Below are 20,855 nucleotides of genomic sequence, written 5' to 3' on the forward strand. Positions count from 1 at the left end.
TGTAAGAGCATCTATGACACAAGGTATGTATGAGTGACAGAGTAGTTACATGAGCACTTATGATTTGGGTTACAAAGACATTGAAGAAAGACATCTTTGAGTGGCCAAAAATAGCCATGTATAAAAGAATCTTGTAAGAGCAACTGAATATTCCAAATAGAGTGCTTGGTTTGACTAGGTGGACTTCTTATTTGTAGTAGTTAAGGGAATCCCATGTAGCATTGAAATTCATTCATAAGGTGCATTCATGAGGCAGGGTACATGGACTTGGTTGGAGGAATACTGACCAAGTTTTGGGTTCTTTTGAGCCCATGGTATTGGAAACCAATTGGTTGTTTTCTATTTGTCCCTTGCCTATAAATCAAGCGCCTGGCATTGTGTTTGAATGATGGTGTTGTGACATAATGGTTTTGAAATAGGTTGAAACACAAGTTGAAGTTGTGATAGGTTTCCAGTGTAGGTACATCTCGGAATGGTCATAGTAATGAGAGCAACTATTAGAGTGCATTGAGAATAGGTTCTGTGCAGGTGCATGCTGTTGGACTGGATACATGATTGAGGATATAAGATCAGCATAAGTGAAATGCTCTCTATATTGTAATCATCTTCTTGTTGATAATATATTGAGTATTGTTGTGTTTGTCGCTGGGTTTTATTCCTGGAAGTGTTTCCCATGGTATATCTTGTATTCATGTGCAAACAATTTGCTTACTTTGTTGCATTGTGGATTCAGAAATTTATTTAGCATGGTTTCTCTTGTTTTAATCATCAGTTCTATTTTCTTTCAAACCCATCAATACATGCAGATTACAAGTTTGATGTGTAGATTAGTTTTGGCTTAATTTATGGTACTTATAAATGGATGCTAGCAAGCTGTCACGCTCCTTGCATGTCAAACTCATAAATTTCAAAATATATGAAATAACTTTGAAGTATAATGATGGATGCTTGTGCTACGGAGCAGCATATCTTCATAACCACTAACCTTCTCTTGTATTTTTTACAGAACACTCAAAGCATTCAACACACTTCCTCAGATGTGGAGAGTGGGATGGGTAATACCATAACAGTCATTTTCAGTTCACGAACAAGCAGCCATCTTGAGATTGAGATTGGAAAAATAGTTCGTATTCACCAACCTTGGTATGTGCTTTTTTTTGTTCTTTGGTACCAGGCTTATTTAATTTCCTACATTTTGTGAAGTTATCAATCCTAAAGAATGAGGACAATTACACTGTACAGCTTAGTGTCAAAAGTTTTCCACCGGATATTAATTCAAATTTGTCACCCTAGTATCACCAATCCCTTGTTCATATAAATTGTCACAAACAATTTTTTTCGTTGTCAATTTCAGCCTATCACACGGTCTATGGCACTTTCTTGTTTAATGTGGAAGGCCAACTTGAGACTGGTGCAATGCTTTATGCTTTGTTGTCAGTCTTTCATTGGAACAAACATAAAAGATAATGCTGATTATAAATCACAATTGACATGAACATTTGACAAAGATCCCATATGAGCACTTCTATCCACTAGAACACTTGAATAACTAGCCACAGCTTTCATCGTTTCTTGAGGCCAGTGTCCAGGATGCTTATAGTTTCTTGATAATAAAAATTGTTTATGCTCGTCTTCTCAAGCAGATCTGTAACTTCCATGTTTTCTCCATTAGATTGGCATACACCCTCATTAAGGTAGATCTTCAGAAATTAGAATTCTGTCTAAGTTGTTGAATTATGAAACCCATCTTCTATTCCATAATTACATGGATATGCCAGTGTGTGATTCCTATATGCAGGATTTGGATCAATTGCTACTGAAACATAACATAAATGAAGCTGAAGATTTATGTGTGTTACAGCTGTGATTACTGTCTACATCCTTAGACATTTTGAAGTTTGCAACTTTGCATGCATGCAATGCTGCAAAAACTAAGCTGCTGATTCTGGTATGAAGTTGGCAGTTTACCAATTTGTTTATTACCTGGGTTTGGTACAGCTTGGCTACTTCTGTACTAAAATAAAAAATATTAAAAATTGTGTGTATTATGCATAGCAAACAAAAAAGGTTATTGGTAATTGATAATTCAATGCGAAATGTTAAATGATAAACCTAAACGATTTATATTTATAACATATGTTTCAAATAGACTAATTGTTAGTTGTTCAATTGAATGGTCCACATGGAAACTCAAAATAGACTATCATATTATTCTTCATTTAGAGCATTGACATAATCATATGGCTCATTAGAATGACAAGCATTGCCACTCCCACTAGCAATGCTATGTGTTGGAATTAGCCAAGATTAGAAAGTGTGAATTAATAACCTTCCACATGTGAACAAAGATGAGCACGATAGTATGTCTATCAATATAAAATGAAGATTATATAATACAATCATCAACCTTGCATATATGGGCAAGGATGAGGAGGTGAGAAGTTAGGAACGAAACTTTGACTACCCCTTCAAAGGTGCAACACTTGTGAGCTCACTTGATAAGTGTGTGAGAAAATGTAAAATATGAATGCACTAGGTGTCTCATGTGATGAGGACACATTTCTCAACCACATGAGGCGAGACAAAACTCTAAAATAGCCCAAGCAAACTTAAGCTAGGTGTGAATAGGCCACTAATTAGAATGGTGATTAGCTAACTAGTTGGACAATGACTCTGTTTATGCTAACACCCCCACTCAAGTGCAACTTAGGGAGTAATGTATGCAAGATGATGAGTCTTGAGTAGTAGGCCATGTCAGTATGTACAAATTTCTCACAAAGCGGAGAAAAGGAGAAAAACCAAGTGGGAAAAAACCCCTCCAAAAGAGAAATGATGCATGAAAGAAATGTACAATTGTGAAAGAATACATGAGATAGAAGGTTGGACTCATGATGACTCCCCAAGGAATACTTCTATCACATAAGTTCAAGAATATTCCCCCTCATAGGAGAGAAAAGAGGTAGTGTTGGTAGATGCTTGACACTGGATGTTGAAGATGATCCATAATTGTTGAATAATATATCCCCCCTTAGGAAGAAACAACACCACAAATGTGTGCAAGATGACTTCCCATTCCGGATAGGAATATGCAGGAAGTAAAATCAATGTCTTTGAATTCTACACATGATTCAAAGTTTAAACATTGAAATGATGCTCATGATGTCTTCAAAATTTGCTCAAAGTTCTCCAAGTTAATGCTAGACTGTGAAAAATATTGATATGTTGGATTTGGTACCATAGTAGATTCATGAATAGGGACCATGGGTGTATAATGATAATTGGACCAAATGTGAATCTAATACTACTACAGATGATGTCAACATAGATGATGACTGAGTTGGATAGGTCAACCCATCAATTTTTGCACAATTTTTCATGATAGAAGCTGATGTAGGCAAGGAAAGAGCAAGATCCAAAGATGGCAATGGTGGTGCAACTTCATCGAAGCTAACATCAAATAGAAGACGAATGTCCTCAATGGTGTCTCTCAAATTAGCAAGGTGGCATTCTACGAAAAGACACAGAATGTCAAGTAGATGTGCATCCCAGTGAGGTGGATCTTGAAAGACAATAGCAATGTCCTAATGCAAAGACTTAGTAGAACTCATGGATGAGTGAGCACATGATTCAAATATAGCAACAAGTGATATGGGAGATAAGTCTTCAATGCAATCTGTGTGACTACATTGTTCATCCCCATATGATGGTGTCGTCTCACAAGATGTGTCTTAGTGAGACTATATGAGAAGGCAATACCATAATCAAGAAGAATTTGCTCCATCTCTTCAATCTTATGATGAATGCAATCTGCACTTGTATGTCTTTTCTTCCCACGAAATCCACATTTGATTTTCCATTTATTAGGAGGATTATAAAGAATACTCAAATGGAAGGGATTTAGTGTGAGAGCACCCAAATTGCTCCCTTGATTAGAGAAACCCCTTAGTTTTGGCTCCTTATAACTTAGTGCATATTACATTGCAACAAGGTCCATTGCATTGGAAATAGAAAAACATTACTTTTGCAAAAAACAGTGCTCAATTTTGAGCTATTGGTCAAAAGTTATTAAACAATCAAAATCTTGTAAATTGACCTATTTTAATACATTAGTGCTAAAAATAGAAAAAACGTCTATGGAGAGATCGGACCTAGCCTTCCAATCACTCATTGGAATTGACGTGAAGTTTTTTTCCCATCGATTATTCACACTTGAAAAATGGTTGATTTTTTTCAAGTTATGCCAAAAAGAAAAAATCCACCCTTTATAAGCTTAAATTTGATGGCTTGATTGAACTACTAAAGAGATAGCATTAAATACTAACAATTACAGTAGTTGTTTGAGGTTAAAGTCAGTAACAACCAATAGTGCGCAACAAGTGGTAGTTGATTTGGGGTGTGAAGTTTGAGACGAAGCCTTGGAGTCATTGAGGAGATTGAAAGCAAGCATCTAGTGCTGCCTATTTGTAGGTCGATATTGCTTTGAGGAGAGTGATTGTTGAGAATATATGGCTGTAGATCTAGTCGTTGTTGTGGAGTGAGAGTTGTGTGTAAGAAAAACAACTTTGTGGCAATTTGAAACCCTCAATAAGTCCATGTGAATAAGCTTGGTAGATTGCATGGGTGTTGGGAGTGCAAGCAGGAATGTTGATCAATAGAGGGCAACCTGCAAAAGAAAGCCTCCTGCCTCTTGCAAATGGAATGCAATAGGAGAGTAAACTGCCACACCAAATGTTGAAGTCGACCTCATTATTGTGAGTTGGGGCGAGTTGGAGCCGTTGAAAAGATGTTGGTTGCTATCATGAAGGTAGTGCCAATGATGATGCCTTTGATTATTGTCTCACATCCCCTACAAAGTATCTATCGGTTTGCCTCTCTATTGATAATGAAACTTGCAACCAAAGAAAAAAGGAATGGCAACTGCTTGTTATTCTATGTAGAGGCAAATAAAATGAAGTGCCCTAGTGAATGGGCAAGACAAATCCAAGTGGACCACATGCAAGAGGTTATTAAAAAGGCTATGCACCCTTAGACAAAATTCTACCATGATTTGTGTACGCTGCTCGAATAGTCATGCAACGAAAGATTGGTGATGGGAGGTCCACTCTATGCTTCATAGAGGGTACTCAATGCTTGGTGCTAGTAAAAAATGCTCCACCAATGTACAATGCTCTTGGAAAAATGCTTATGCATAAATAGGTCACAAATGATTCAAATGGGATGCCTAACATGGGAGACACAATGGTACCCAATGCTGCAAATATGATTTCAAAGATCACAAAGGCGTCGAGTCCATGATGTTGGAGGGCACTGATATGGGAATTTGCCTCATGCTAATGCCTTCTAAATTGTAATTAGGGTGCAAATGATGTAAGAGCTTGTGTGCACACAAAACAATGAATGCGCCAAAAAAGATGGAGTGTAGGGTAGGTGTAAGATTGCAACAATAATGGAAACCCATGAAATAGACCAAAAAGACCACAAACTTCCTACAAAACACTATTACCATGAAGCTTGCAAATAGGTTGAGAGGCCACAAAACTTTTGCAAAAGGGGCCAAAAATTGCCAAATTCTCTACAATTGCAAATTATCTACTAAAAATGGTAGATGGATAGAGACCAATATGGTCCTCTTTTTTGAACTTTTCCATACATGTACAGGAAATCAAAAAATTGATTATTTTTCAAGTTGCAGGGTTCAACCCTCTAGGCCCCTAGTATTGGTCCGGTTTGGTTTGGGTTTGGATCTTGGTCTGGTTCGCCTATGGGTCCGGCCAGGGTCCACACCCAGGCGGACTGGTTCAACCTAGGCGAACTCGAGCATTGGGTGGCCCAAAAAATTTTTTTTTTTGCAAAATTTAATTGATTTTTGAAATCTGCCACTAGGAAAAGAAAAATAAAACCCTAATAGTGACATTTAACATATAAGCATAGTTCGTTTCTCCTCATTTGTTTTGCAAACATCAGTTTTTTCCTATGTTACCCCAAGTTTCCGAGACGGATTTTTTTTCCCCTAGAGTAGGGGACGGCAGTGGGGACAGCTATATAAAAAATAGGGAAAATTTAAAATATATAGGGAAATTTTAAATATTCGTATAAAAACATGGATAAAGCATGCTTATATACATTACAAAACCTCAACATATAACGTTTGTGTTAAATAATTAAAATTGAGAGTTTGCATGAGAGTGGAAGTCAAACAAATAATCAAAATTCAATCATTAATTTTATGGGACAGCCAGAGTACAGGTTTCCAAAAGTTCCCGAGTTTCCGAGACGTCCCCGTTTTTGGGATGGGTCAAATTATGCTAGAAACGCGTCCCTGGGTAACACTAGTTTTTTCATTGCAGGTTGAACAAATAGGAGTTGAACATTGATTTTTGAAGCTTGAACAAGTGTTGCAGCATCATTTCTACACATTTGTAAGCTTCCATTGGCTGAAAGAGGTAGGTTTTTGTACATTTTTTTCAACAATTTTTGTTCCATAATTTATTTGTTTAGTTTACCTCTTTTTTGTTTCATTATTTTGTTTTTGTTTTTGAATGTGTTCATATAATTTCTTGCCATAGGAACTAGAATGGCATCTACCTCTTTCTCCATAGGCACAAATGAACAATCAAAACAGAGATCAAATCCAAATTCTCCCCTATGGAAGTATGTTGACATTATACGATCGCTTCCAGGAGGTGGGGGATTCCGTTGGAAATGCCAAGGATGTGATATAGAATGTAATAGTTCATATTATCGGGTGGTAGGCCATTTGTGTGGAATACTAGGAAGAGGCATCAAAAAATACCCTAGAAAAAATGGTGTGCCTATACCACAAGAGATAGTGTTGAAATATATTGGGGAGCATGAAGAAGCAGAAGAGAGAGAAGCCTGTAGATTAAATCAAACCATTCCAAAAAAACAAAGGGAATGCAACTCCCATCTAATCCCAATATTGTAGTAGAAAAACACCCCTTCTTTTCCACAACTAAGCTTGAAAGTGAAGCAGCCATTGCACGCAAAAGATCAAAGGGGTCTGTACAAACTTCATTTCAAAATTGTTGTTTGTAATTAGGGATGGCGGATTCCAATTGCCTTGGGCAATATTGGAATCCACCTAAGGGGGCCAGCCCCTTCTCCAACGTGTAGGGCTAGGCCTTATACCTCTCGGCTTCTCCTAAAGTCTACACGCTACACTCGAGCCTAACACGCCATCATGATAGGGCCAACCCTATCCATTTCGCATTAAATAAATTAAATAAATTAAAAGGTTTTAATTTACAAGGCAAGCCGACATGTTTAGGGGTATTGCTCCTCATATAAATAAGCATATACCTCACATCACAATTCAATCATTCAGTTTTAATACATGCGAAATATATACATATCTGCTCATGTAAAGGTTGAGGTAGTGATTACATATATCATCAGCAATCATCTTCATGTTCAGCGAATTACACTTACAAGGCAGCAAATTAACATTAAAAGCCAACGAACCCTTGTTGATGCACAGTGAACTCCATTGAAGGCTCAGCAAACCCTATAGAAGGACTGCGAACCAGTTTAAAGGTGCAGCGAACCCTTGTTGATGCACAGGGAACCAGTTTAGAAGGACTGCAAATCATGATCTCTGTCAGCGAGATAATCTTGTAGACTGCTCTGCCATCCTTCTTGTGACAGCAACATCTGTACTCCAAATAAGTGTGTAATCATCATATGAATCTAATCCATAATCAGATCTGAGGATCTTTTCTGGCTGGGTTTTTCCTCCTAGGAGGTTTTCCCAGGGTAACTGTGTCTTGCCCTTATTCATTCTCTTTCTTTGCTATGCTTAAATCTGGAAAACTATAAATCTCTAATCTAATTAATCTAGTTAGAAACAAATTCTGATTTTTCTGAGTTTTATTTAGTCTGAAAGTGTTAAAAACAACAAAAATGAGAGTCAAGACATTGTCGACCAAGATGTAGCAAGAGGCATATATGCAAATAGGTTGGCTTTCAATGTTGTTTGCTCCCCATATTGGAAAAAAATGTTGAAAAGTGTTAATGAAGCTCCAAAAGGGTATAAGGGCCCAAGTTATGAGAAGGTACGTGGAACCTTGTTGGAAAGAGAGGTGAAGGGGGTTGAAGATGCATTGAAGCCCATAAGGGATTCATGGGCTAAGACAGGTGTATCCATTTTTTAGATGGGTGGAAAGATTCTAAATATCGTCCCTTGATCAATGTTATAGCATTGTCCCTTAAAGGGGCAATGTTTTTGAAAGCTGTGGATTGTGAGGGCCAGGTAAAAGATGGGCAATTTATTGCAGATATTCTTATCTTTTCCATTGAGACAATGGGACCCCCATAATGTTGTTCAAGTCATAATGGACAATGCAAAAAAGTGTAGAACTATTGGTTTGTTGGTTGAGAAATGCTATCATCACATCTTTTGGACACCTTGTGCGGTCCATTCACTCAATCTTATGCTACAAAAGATTGGGAATAAAATTGATTGGATCGAACAGGTGTATGTAGAGGCTGAGGACATCCAGATGTTCATCACAAACCACCACATGTCTCAAGGGATTTTTAGATCTTTTTTGAGTTTGGAGCTATTGAAGGTAAGTGAAATAGTAATTTAATTTTACATTTTCTGATTTTTTTATTTTCAATGTTCATATTTTGATTGTGTAAGCTATAATGTGTATTTTTCTTTAAAGTTTGTCTTAATTTTTTTAATCATTTTGGCATTAATTTCTGTTATAGGTTGCTGAGACCCATTTTGCATCAAACACAATCATCTGGAGATGACTTGTGAAAGTTAAAGTGGCATTTTTTAATATGGTGGTCAGCCAAAATTGGGCTATATGGAAGTAGAGCAACATTGAGAGGGCAGCAAGAATTAGGGCCAGGATATTGGATGACTCATGGTGGGATCTTGTGACATATCTCTTTAGTTTTGCTGAACCTATTATGAGTATGATTTGCTATAGTGACATGGATAGGCCTCGCATTGGAGAGATTTATGATCGCATTGACTCAATGCTTGAGCAGATGAAGTGCATTATAAATGCAAAAGAGCAAGACCCTGAGGAGAAGTTCTTCAAACAAGTGGAAGCAATTGTTGTAGAAAGGTGCAATAAGGTGACCACACCTTCACATCTTCTTGCCTATGCTTTTGACACCAAAGTACTATATACATCAATTTATTGATCAACCGGGAAGGCTTGCAGCATGGAGATATTTAGAAGTGTCTGATGGGTACAAGGCAAGATTCCTTATACTCTACCTTGAAGATGATGTGCGAGACGTGATTACAAATGAGTTAATAGAATTTGTGAATTTGAGAATGGAAATGGTCTCTGTGTTGATGTTCCTCGTCATAGATTCAAGAAGGATGCTCATAGTTGGTGGTACTAACATGGCACATGCTTCCAAAACCTACAACCCCTCGTAGTCAAAGTTTTATCACAAGTAAGTTTAATTAATTAAAATTTATCACAAGTAAGTTTTATTTACAGTTTACTTTGTCTTCATAGGTTGCTAGTAATTTTTAATTTTATAAATTTATAACTTTAATTGTATGCTTTGTCTTCATAGTTTGCTAGTTCATCTGTAATGCCCCCGATATAATTAAATAGTCCATTTAAATAATTTATTGTACGGCCCTGTACTTCATAATATATTTCGGGCCCCTTTAATTAATTAGTTAGTTATAAACTTTTTGGTGTTGGCCCGTTTGTAACCCTTCGGGAAACTTCCTGCAGCCCATATATATGGCCAAGTTAGTCATTGTTGTAGGTATGTGAATTTTGATATTTTGTTCTCTCCTGTGTGAATTCCTGTTGGAGTTCTGGTATCCGCCATTTCGGAGGTGAAAGACCCTCCCTATTTGGTATTTGTATTTTCGGTGAGATTCACCCCTCACCCTATTCTGTTTATTTGTACTCGTTCCGGATTTGGCAAATCTTGAATCTCATCCTTGTTTATCACTCCAGTTGCATATTTGTTAATCCGATACATTCAGAATTTATTGCTTACGGAAGATCAACCCTTCAACGCACATTCACTGGAGCTTACCTTCCACTGTACGCCATTCCTCCACCGTACGCCTATCGTACGTTCACCGCCCACCGTACGCCTTACCTCCCATCGTACGCCTTACCTCCACCGTACGCCATTCCTCCACCGTATGCCTACCGTATGCTCACCGCCCACCGTACGCCTTACCTCCCATTGTACGCCTTACCTCCACCGTACGCCATTCCTCCACCGTACGCCTTACCTCCCACCATACGTCATTCCTCCACCGTACGCCCTCACCTTCACCGTACGGTCACACCCACATGCTCTCCATATTGCCGTACATTGGCGAGGGAACATTACATCATCTGCATCAGAAAGAAATTGGAGCACATACTCTTTCATCCACTTAGTAAAGTGCAATAGATTGCAATCAAAAAGAGCAGAGAATTTAATATATGTGCATTCCAACCTACATCTTCTTTCACACAAGCAACATGACTATAAGCAAGGGGAGTCAAAGATGTGAGACATAAAGCTAGAGCATATTGACTTGGATGCTTCTGCTTCTCAGCTTGTTGCATTTGATGACTTGGAAAGCGAGCAAACTAATAATGCAAGTACAAGTGGCATTGGCATTGGTTCATCTAATGTCAATGCCAATAATGAAGAGGATGAGAATGATGATTTTGATGATTTAGAGAATCCATTTGATGATTAAACTTTAAAAATTAAAACCATAGTTTCAATTGTTTAAACAATGATACTTGAACTTTAAAAATTAAAACTATAGTTTCAATTGTTTAAACAATGATACTTGAACTCAATATTACTATTTTGTCATTTTGATATTGAACTTGATGTATATGATGCTATGATGGTATGATCATGATGCTATGATTACAAGTTTAAGTTGATTTTGCTGTTTATATGATGCTATGTGACATTCTAATCTTAATTAATGCTTCTAGGCTGCACAAATATATATTTTTATATATAATTTTTACATTGTTTTTGTACTAATGAACCTAAAATGAACCCAAACCCTTTTTCAAAATTTTGCTGTACTAACGTATCGACTTTTTGAACCCGAATTGACAACTTAGTTTTTTTTTTAGCAAAAATCACATTATGGAAAGGAACATGCTCTCATGGCTTTGATACCATGTTGGAATTAACTAAGATAAAAAAGAATGAATTGATAACCTTCCATAAGTGAACAAAGATGAGCACAATAGTATGTCTATCAATATAAAATAAAGAGTATATAATACAATGATCAACCTTGCATATATAAGCAAGGATGAGGAGATGAGAAGGTAGGAGTGAAACTCCAACTACCCCTTGAAAGATGCAACACTTGTGAGCTCATTTGACAAGTGTGTGAGCAAGTCTCAAATATGAATGCACTAGGTGTCTCAAGTGATGAGGACACATGTCTCAATCACATGAGGTGAGACAAAACTCTAAACTACCCTAAGTAAGCTTAAGCTAAGTGTGAATAGCTCACTGACTTGAAAGGTGATTAGCTAGCTACTTGGACAATGACTCTATTTACACTAACACTATGTAGGTCTCACATAGTAGCTTCATGAACCTCTTTAGTCTTGGTTAAAGAAATTTTTGCAATAGAAACATTCAAGTTAGGCTGATTTGGTGCTACATCGCAATGCTTTGCTGCTCCCTTCTCGTACTTAGCTCACTTGTGTGATATGGGGTGCAAGTTGGAATGCACATATACCAACTTCCCTGCCCTTTTGGTTGATAATTGTTTGCATTTAACTAGGTGGATAAATTATGTTCTTCAATTATGGTCAATTGAGGATGAACCCACAAATAATTGAGGTAAAGTCAATACAAATAAAAACCTTGTGTCTTATTTTAAAGATAAAATAAAAAAATATCAAAGAAAATATGGCCAAAGTATTTGTAGACACCCAAAACTGACCACTTGCATTTGGTCAATTCATCTCTATTTCATTAATTTCCTGGGTTGCAGGGAAACGTACCCTACACCCTTGGAGACCCGCACCGGATACCGGTTCGCGTATCCTGTGTGGGAGTCGCCAATGGGTGCGTTTCCACTTTCAGGAGACGTGGGTGGGAGTCGGCAAGGCGTCTCCCGACGTATCCCGGCCGAAAAAAAAAACAAAAATTAAAAAACGCGTGAAAAAGGTTAAAAAAACCTAAAAAATGCGACGTCACAACTAGCGGTGGCCAAAAAGTGAACGAAAACCCTAAAAAGAACCCATTTGCGTGCGCGAACACTGGTTGCAGTCGGGCGAACACGTTGTAGCCGCGCGAAATCCAGAATAGCGCCGAAACTGGTTTTCGGATTCAGATTTGCAGGCGAGTTAAACTTCAACAACAGGTTTTATTCAACTTCGGCCATTAAATTTTACTATTTAGTTTTGTCTTTGTTTTTGGCATTTGCTGGGTTACATACATCGATTTTTCATTTTTCACAGTAAATGAACTGTGAATGTTCGATGGTTAACCATCGAACATTCACAGTTCATTTACTGTGAAAAATGAATTAAAGAATTTGTTTATAGTTTTTACTAAAAATTTAAAAACTAAAATATATTATTATTATATTATAAATTTTAAATTTATAATATTAATAATTAATAATTATTAATTATATACAGTTTAAAACTTTAAACTTTAAGTTTAAATTTTATATAATATATACATTTCATAATATTTATTGTTAATTTATTTAAACTGTGAAATGTGAATGTTTCAGTTTGAATGCAATTTTAATTTTTTTAATGTAATAATAATATTTTTTTATTTTCATATACTTGAAAATTAAAAAATATTATTATTACATTTAAAAAATTAAAATTGCATTTTAATAATTTTTTTAATATTTTTATTTATTAATAATTTCAATTTTTAATATTTCTATTAATGATTTTACCAGAATATTAGCCATGTGTAATATTTTTAATTTTTTATTAATGATTTTATTGAAATTATTTAATATTTTTATTTATTATTAATGATTTCAGATTTTACCAGAATATTAGCCATGTTTAATATTACCAGATTGAGCAGTAAGAAAAAAAATTATAATCATATTATTCTTTTGTTTTAATTTTAAACTTTAATTTTTTATTCAGATTGAGCATTCAAAATGTCGGGTGGAGGAAGACAAGGGTTGTACCCACTATGGAAGTATGTTGATCGTGTTCCGGGGCCGAAAGGATCAGGTGGAACAGCCACTATCAAATGCAAACTTTGTAATTTGGGATGGAAAGGTACCTACACGAGGGTGAAGGCTCATTTCATCCACTTGCCATGTAATGGTGTTGAAGGTTGTCCAAATGAGTGTGAAAGATATGATGCTGTGAGAGAACAAGAAAGGGCTGATGGGAAAGTTGTTATGCGAAGCTCTCATGCTTCAACAACAGGGGCAGCTACTACAACTTACAGTCATGATAGAGAGTCAGAGGTGGATGTGACTTCTAGAGGTTTAGCAACTGAACCGGCTCCCAAAAGACCACGCATTGGCAGCGCAAACCCCATTGGAAGATTGTTTGATGTGCAAGGACGAGAAGCAGTTGATGCAGCCATTGGACGATTCTTTTATGCAAATGGAATATCATTCAATGTGGCTCGCTCTCCATTCTATGAAGAGATGGTTCGTGCTATCAATAATGCACCAGCAGGCTATAAACCACCTGGGTATGAGAAGCTTCGCACTACTCTTGTTGATAAAGAAAAAAGTCGATTAGAGGAACAAACTGCACCATTGAAAAGAGTGTGGGCTCAAGAAGGATGTAGCATTGTGATGGATGGGTGGACAGATGCTAGGAATCGTCCACTACTTAATATCATGGTAACATGTAGCAAAGGGCCTTATTTTCTGAAGGCAATAGATTGTTCAGGGCAAGAAAAAAATGCAGAATTTCTTCATAGCCAGCTATGTGATAGCATTGAGGAGGTGGGGGCATCACATGTAGTCCAAGTTGTTACTGATGCTGCCCCTGTTTGTAAAGCAGCAGGCATGTTGGTGCAAAAGAGGTACAGGCAGATATTTTGGACACCATGTTGTGTGCATTCATTAAATAATGCTCTCAAGGATATTGGCAAGTTCCAATGGATTTCAGATCTCATAGAGAAGGGCAGAAAGATACAAATGTTCATATGTAACCATCACCATACACAAGCCATTTATCGTAAGTTTGCCAAGGTGGAACTTCTCAAACCTGCTGACACACGTTTTGCTTCTTACTTCATTCTTCTTGACCGCCTTTGTGAAGTCAAAGGAGCTTTGTGTTCCACGGTTGTTAGCGATGCATGGGCAGCTTGGAAACAATCTACATCAGATATTGCAGTTGAGGTGAGAGCTATGGTCCTTGATGAGCATTTTTGGGCTGATGTTAAGTTTGTTGTGGACTTTATTAAGCCCATATGTGAGGTGATCAAATTTGCAGATTCAGATAAGGCATGTTTGGGAGAGGTTTATGAAGCAATAGATTCCATGTGTGAAAGAGTAAAGAAGATAACAGATGCAAAAGATATTTCTCTATATCCTTTGATAGAAGAAAAGTTACATGGAAGGTGGAATAAACTTAACACACCTCTTCATTGTGCTGCCTATGCCCTTAATCCTAAATGGTATGATATAGAAGTGACCAAAAAGAGAGCTCCACATCAGGATAGAGAGGTAATGAAGGGCTTTTGGGCTGCGGTTAAAAAGATTTATGGCCGAGGTGAGGAAGCTTCAGTTATGAGGACTCAATGGAATAAGTTTTCACGTGGGCAAGGTGATTTTGCTTCTGTGGAAGCTATATATGATATGAAAGTAAAGAAAGACCCTATAGAGTGGTGGTGGAATCATGGAAGTGAAGCCCCTGAATTGCAATCATTTGCAATACGATTACTCTCACAAGTGGCTAGCTCTTCATCTTGTGAGAGAAATTGGAGCACTTATGGGTTCATTCATTCATTGAAGAGGAACCGATTAGGATCAAAGAAAGCAGAGAACCTAGTGTACATTCATAGCTCACTTCGTCTTCTTTCTCGTGTAGATCCTGGATACAATGAGGGTCCTTCGGCAAAATGGGATCAAATTTCACCTGATGGAGATGTTGCAGCCATTGTAGATGAAGTGGTTGAAGCAGATGGACTAGCTGATTTACCCCCTGTTATTCTACCATCAGAGGAACTCGAATTCGAGAGTGATGACTATTTGGAGAGCCTCATAGCTGATGACCTTGATATGGATGATCATGGCGAAGAAGAGTAGATTATAAATATAAAATTTCTGATTTTTGCTTTCAGTTTTTGGTTTGCGTATCAGCTTGCTGTTTATCAAGCTATCTTCAATATGTAATCACTATCACTAATCAGTTTGAAACTATGACACAATGATTGTATGGCACTTCGATCCTAAACTTCATAGTTAATAGTTAATACTTAATGTTATTTCTTGTTTTGAAAGTCCAATGTCATCAGATTTTCAGATTTTCTATAAATTATTAAATTATATTAAAAAAAAAAAATTTGGCGTCTCCAAGTACCCACGTCTCCTATTTTGAAAAAATAGCCGTACCAGTACCAGTACCAGTACCCGACGTCTCCAAGAACCCCCGTACCCATGCAACCTTGTTAATTTCCCATCATTTATATTAATTAAATGATATCCTATTATTTAATCAATACTCCCTATTGTCCTCTATTTTCGTAAGGTCTAGCCTAAGGTAAATAATTAATTTTAATTATTTACCTTCATCCCTACCCCCTTTTCTCCAAAAATGAAATAAATAACTTCTATTTATTTAATTTATCCCTCCCATGTAACATCCTCCAATGTTTTCCATTATCTTCTAATCTAATCCTAATTTACTCCCTGAGAATTTACACATACTTAATCTTTGATTACGTGAATCAACCCTTCCCCATCACATCAAGCACATGGCTTTATTATCATGTCACATGGATCCTGCCCCCTCATGGTACACTCAAGGAATTTTCAATTCCTTTATTCCTACCATTCCTCTGCCTTTGGAGTGTGAGAACAACCTTGCCTTTATGGCAAGATCTCCTTCCACACTCCAAAGTACTATATCCCTCTCAACTCACCTCATGGTGCCACTTGGCACAATCCCATGACGTTAGAGATCCTATAAAATCTCCTCTCTTGATCTCATGATCTAAATCCTAGCCATCCATCTCTTCTCCCCTCAACTTATGTATACAACCCTTAATCTTTTTTATCTCTCACTTCCTTTGCAACTGAATGTCGTTGTGTTGTCAAAATTGTTATTGAGCACACATTTAATTGAACATCGTGGCCAATCTACTCAATGAGAGGTTTGACCTAGTGTGATTTTGTTTGTTTCTATGTTGGTTTGAATCTTCTACATCCAATTTGAGTGTTTGTTTGATATTTGTTTTGTTGGATTTTTATCGCTTAAATCATTCATTTGGAACAAATTCCACACACAATATTTTAGAGAATAAAGAGTCAAAAGATTTCAAAATGCAGTGATAAAAATTTGATGGCAAGAGGTTGTAGGTAACCATTTATGAGCATCATTCTTGTACTTGCCCTAAAGAGAACGAAGGTTGTGATTTGTTTAAGCTATAAAATTTCTGAACTCCACAACTCCGTCCTCTATGTCTAGATTATGGAAGGACATAGTGAATGCCATCTAGTACCCATTGTTAACTTCAACATTCTTGTATAGTGGTATCCTTTGGGGCAAAGAATTTATCTTTGTGCTATAGTACTTTTGAGTCAAATTAAAGGAAACAAGATTTAGTGGTGTGGTTATTTTGTTCTACCGTTCAATAAGTTTTTTTTTCACCAACTTGAAAAATGTTTTTGATTAAAAAAGGTTTTGAAGGGACTTGAAACCCTTTTTACAAAATGCTGTTGTTAGAGAGCCATAAGGAAACCATTAGCAAATAGGCAGCCAAGACAACCAGCTGACCAAAAAAGGACACAGACACCACAAAACAGGGCAACACAACTAGTTCAAGTTCTTAAGGGCTTCAAAAACTTCCACTTCGAGCTGAGACAAGTTCATTGGCAGCTTTTTCATATCTTTTACATCTTGCGCAACTTGGTCCACCATCTTCTTGCTGCTCGCTCTGGTACGGGTGCAAGGGCCTTTTCCCTCCTCCTGCATAAACTGTTTTCCCTTATCTACAACATCAATATCGATGACAAGAGATTTAGCTTCCTGAGCTCTCTCAAACTTCTTTGTCATAACTCTTAACACTTTCAGCACTGGATTTGATGACCTTATAGCTAAAGTTGACCAATGTAATTAGATTATCATTGATCTTCTTGTAGTTAGTTTCCAGTCTCATAATTCTCCCTTTCAAATCTTCCTTCATGTGTGCAATGTCCTTAACAGATTTTTGCAGGGAGGCCACCATACTATCTCCTTTCTCCAACCAATTCGAATTCAGCTCCCTTGGGTTATCTAGTTTGTTCTTGACTCCCCGAAGAGCAATATTAATCTCATTGATTTCATGAAAGAAAAACTTTTGTAGTCTAAAACTATCAACAACTGCATTCCTAGCCATAGCGAGAAGATCCGACGGGTGCTCCCTATCAAGATTTAACATGTGTGAATCATGGTTCAGGTCACGAGGAAAATGGAGCCTTCCATCGCATCCAGTCTCAAGGTGAGAGTCCTCTGAAACGCTTAAACCTTCCTGATTGCCCTCCTTGAGGGATGAGCCCACGAGAGAGTCATCATTATTCCCCTTGTTCTTTTTCCTTTTCTTACAACCACTCCCCTCTTCACCATCCGAGAAACTATCTTGTGACGCCAAAGCAAGGGAAGCCTTTCTGCTCTTAGGGTTTTTGCCGTTGGCTTTCTTCCCCTTATCCTCAACCCACTCCTCATCAAAATCATCCCCCTTCTCTGTATTCCAACCACTACCCATTGGAAAAGGGGGAGTCGGACCCTTCCAAGTCAGAACAATCACCACACTTGGCAAACTTGTCTTTCCCCATGGAGTTTTGAAAATGTTCCATTAAAAGCAGATTCAAACCTTCATGCAAAATAGAGTTCTTTTGCTCCATTTTATGTTCCCTAATAGTAGCTTCTAAAGATGAAAACAAGAAGAAAGGAAATGAAACCCTATCCTTATGCCTGAAGTGATTTAAGAGGGAAAAAATGGTAGTTATACACAAGTGTATAGCACCGATCCAGGGTAAAAAATTGCATAATTACCTTGAGAACTTCAGCCTACAAAGATTTGATGGAGTTCATCTTGTAGCCACCACTGTACTTGATCAATTGCTTGTCCTCTTTGCCCTTCACAAAGCTCTGGACCTCTTCCTCCACCAATTTCCTATCTTTAAATAATTTCTTTCCATCCATGCTTAGCCCAGTTACTTCAGGGATGAGCTACTTTGTAAGTTTGAAATTGTGCCCATAAACTGTGACCTGCCCTTTCTTCCATCCTTTAGCAAACGCCCTAGAAAGCTTGTAGATGCAACCATGAAGCCTTTCAAGGTAAGGCTTAACCCCACCTCTCTCCAAAATTCTCCAGATGGTGCTATTTTTCTTAATCTTGTCACATTTTAGTGGCTCAAGCTTGTTCTTGTCGACCCACATCGCACAACTCCTCTGCAAGAAGCAAAATGTTGCTCTCTGCTCCGAAGCTCTAGAATTATCTAGACACAAGGGACTCCCATCAAAATCACCACCACTCATAAAGAGGCCGAAGAAAATGCCCAAAAAGCGTGCCAAGAGCAGAGCTAACATAAAAATCATAACTCTAGTCATCTTTAAAAAACAAGGAGTTAATATTTCCCGTGTGCACTCTATCATAGGCTAACAAGTTTTTTAAATTGGCAGGCAAATCATCACTCCGATCCCATTCAAGTTCGTGATTACTTGACACTCCTAGATTGGCAAGAAGGTCAGTGACCACATTAGCCTCTCTAAATTTATGGGATATATAAAAATCATCAAAAGAGTTGATTATATCCAATGACCCCTTGATCCAATTCTCAATTGACCAACTTGGTTTGGATTTCTTTTTAATGCAATTAATAATATTCTCCGAGTCACCTTCTAGCCACACTTTTATGAAGTTTAATTTGGAGGCCAATAAAAGCCCATGGTAGGCCGCCACAACTTCAGCTAGGTGATTATTCTGGTATCCCAATGGGAGCACCACTGTCGCTTTGAACCCGCCATACTCGTCTCTTAACACTCCCCCACAACTAGTCGACCTAGGATTACCCTTAGCCGCCCCATTAAAATTTACTTTCACCCACCCATGAGGAGGCGATTGCCAAAAGATATCAGTTCTCGAGTTCTTAACTTTCTTGATAGGTTTGGAGATATCAACATTAAGTTGCCACTTCAACGCAACTTGAGAATCGTAATTAGAAATAGGAATAGCCCCGAAATGATGGGAGGAAGCACATTCCAAATTCTCTTTGATAACCCTGCATATTTTCAAAGACACCACATTAGCATCAAGGTAGGCTTCACGAAAGATCCAGTTGTTTCTCTCTTTCCAAACTCCCCATGCTAAATGGGGTAATGTAAAGGCCCATAATAGAGACAAGACCGGATTACAAGAGGGAGCGATCCATTGACACAGAAGGTCCTCAAAGGACAAGGGGAAAACCCAGACTAAATCCCAAAGGTTCAAAAGGAGAGCCCAAATATTGAAATATCCCCCTTAGTGTTAGCAAGGATAAAATACTGAGAGCATTACATGTTGGCGGTTAGACCAGCCACTTCCACTTTTCAGCGGGATAATGAAATACTGAAAAATAAACAACTACTTGGCAGTATAACCAGCCACTTCCACCTTCAGTGGGGAAAATTACAAACTGTGTAGGGGAAAAAGCGAGATGTCGGACGAAGCCCCCAGCGGTATCTGCAGTACACAGTTAGGAACCGCACCCTACAAAACAAACGTTAGATCACAAAATCACCTAATGCTTACTAAGGAAAGTGATGAAATCTGTGAGTAGCTATATGCCCCCCCCTGTTTCGACTTGCTTATTAGGGAGGTGAAACAGGGTAGCATGTTTACTTGCGACAAATTGTGTAAGATAGTATTGATGAGGGGACAACTTTTCACCAAATTTTCAGGGCCGTCGGATATGATGATTTTAGAGAGAATCCCAAAGTTACAGGTGATTTCGAGATGTTTTGACCCCGAAACCAAGCCCCCAAGTTCGAAATAGGACTTAATTAGGGTTTTTGATTAAGTGATGTATTGGAGGAATAAAATGCGAAGGGCGCGCTTTATTGAAAGGGCCCAACTTTATGATGTAGAGAATGATGAAATAGGGCCTTAGACCTAATTAATTCGATTAATTAAGTGCTTAAGGAGAAATGCAATGCAGGATGTAAAATGCACTAAGGCGGGTGCTAAACTAGGTGTGAAATTGTACCACCTTAGCAAGTGCGTACAATTTACGACGCTACATTTAGCCCCCACTTTAGCGGTCATATGAGTACTACGTGCATATGCAAGCTAAAGTTCAGAAAAGTAAACATCATTTGAAAAAGGATATATCCATAAGATGTCGGACGAAGCCCCCAGCGGTATCTGCAGTACACAGTTAGGAACCGCACCCTACAAAACAAACGTTAGATCACAAAATCACCTAATGCTTACTAAGGAAAGTGATGAAATCTGTGAGTAGCTATATGCCCCCCCCTGTTTCGACTTGCTTATTAGGGAGGTGAAACAGGGTAGCATGTTTACTTGCGACAAATTGTGTAAGATAGTATTGATGAGGGGTGTTCACTAAATAGGCTTCATCAGAGCACTTTTTGGAACATCCCAAGAGTAGGGGAATGAAAATACGATTCCAACGCAACAAATGGCTCGAAAATCGCATCTCCCAAACTCAA

General features: G+C 37.8%; 1 protein-coding gene across 6 annotated transcripts in view; it reads left to right on the top strand.

Moving 5' to 3' along the window:
• The window catches only part of LOC131030498 (uncharacterized), a 227,606-nt gene that overhangs the window by 147,418 nt on the left and 59,333 nt on the right, over positions 1-20,855 (top strand). For 4 of the 6 annotated variants that reach the window (XR_009102912.2, XM_057961346.2, XM_057961347.2 and 1 more), the window contains one exon: positions 1,007-1,143. The exons of 1 other annotated variant lie outside the window; for it this stretch is intronic. Coding sequence is in view for 4 of the 5 variants with exons in the window: in XM_057961346.2 (XP_057817329.2) it covers positions 1,007-1,143 (137 nt within the window). In the remaining variant the exon portion in view is untranslated. Of the gene's footprint in view, positions 1-1,006; positions 1,145-20,855 lie in introns of those variants that run through there. One more of the 6 variants, XM_057961350.2, reaches the window with a different exon arrangement.

Source organism: Cryptomeria japonica, chromosome 2, assembly GCF_030272615.1.
Source record: "Cryptomeria japonica chromosome 2, Sugi_1.0, whole genome shotgun sequence".
NCBI lineage: Eukaryota > Viridiplantae > Streptophyta > Pinopsida > Cupressales > Cupressaceae > Cryptomeria > Cryptomeria japonica.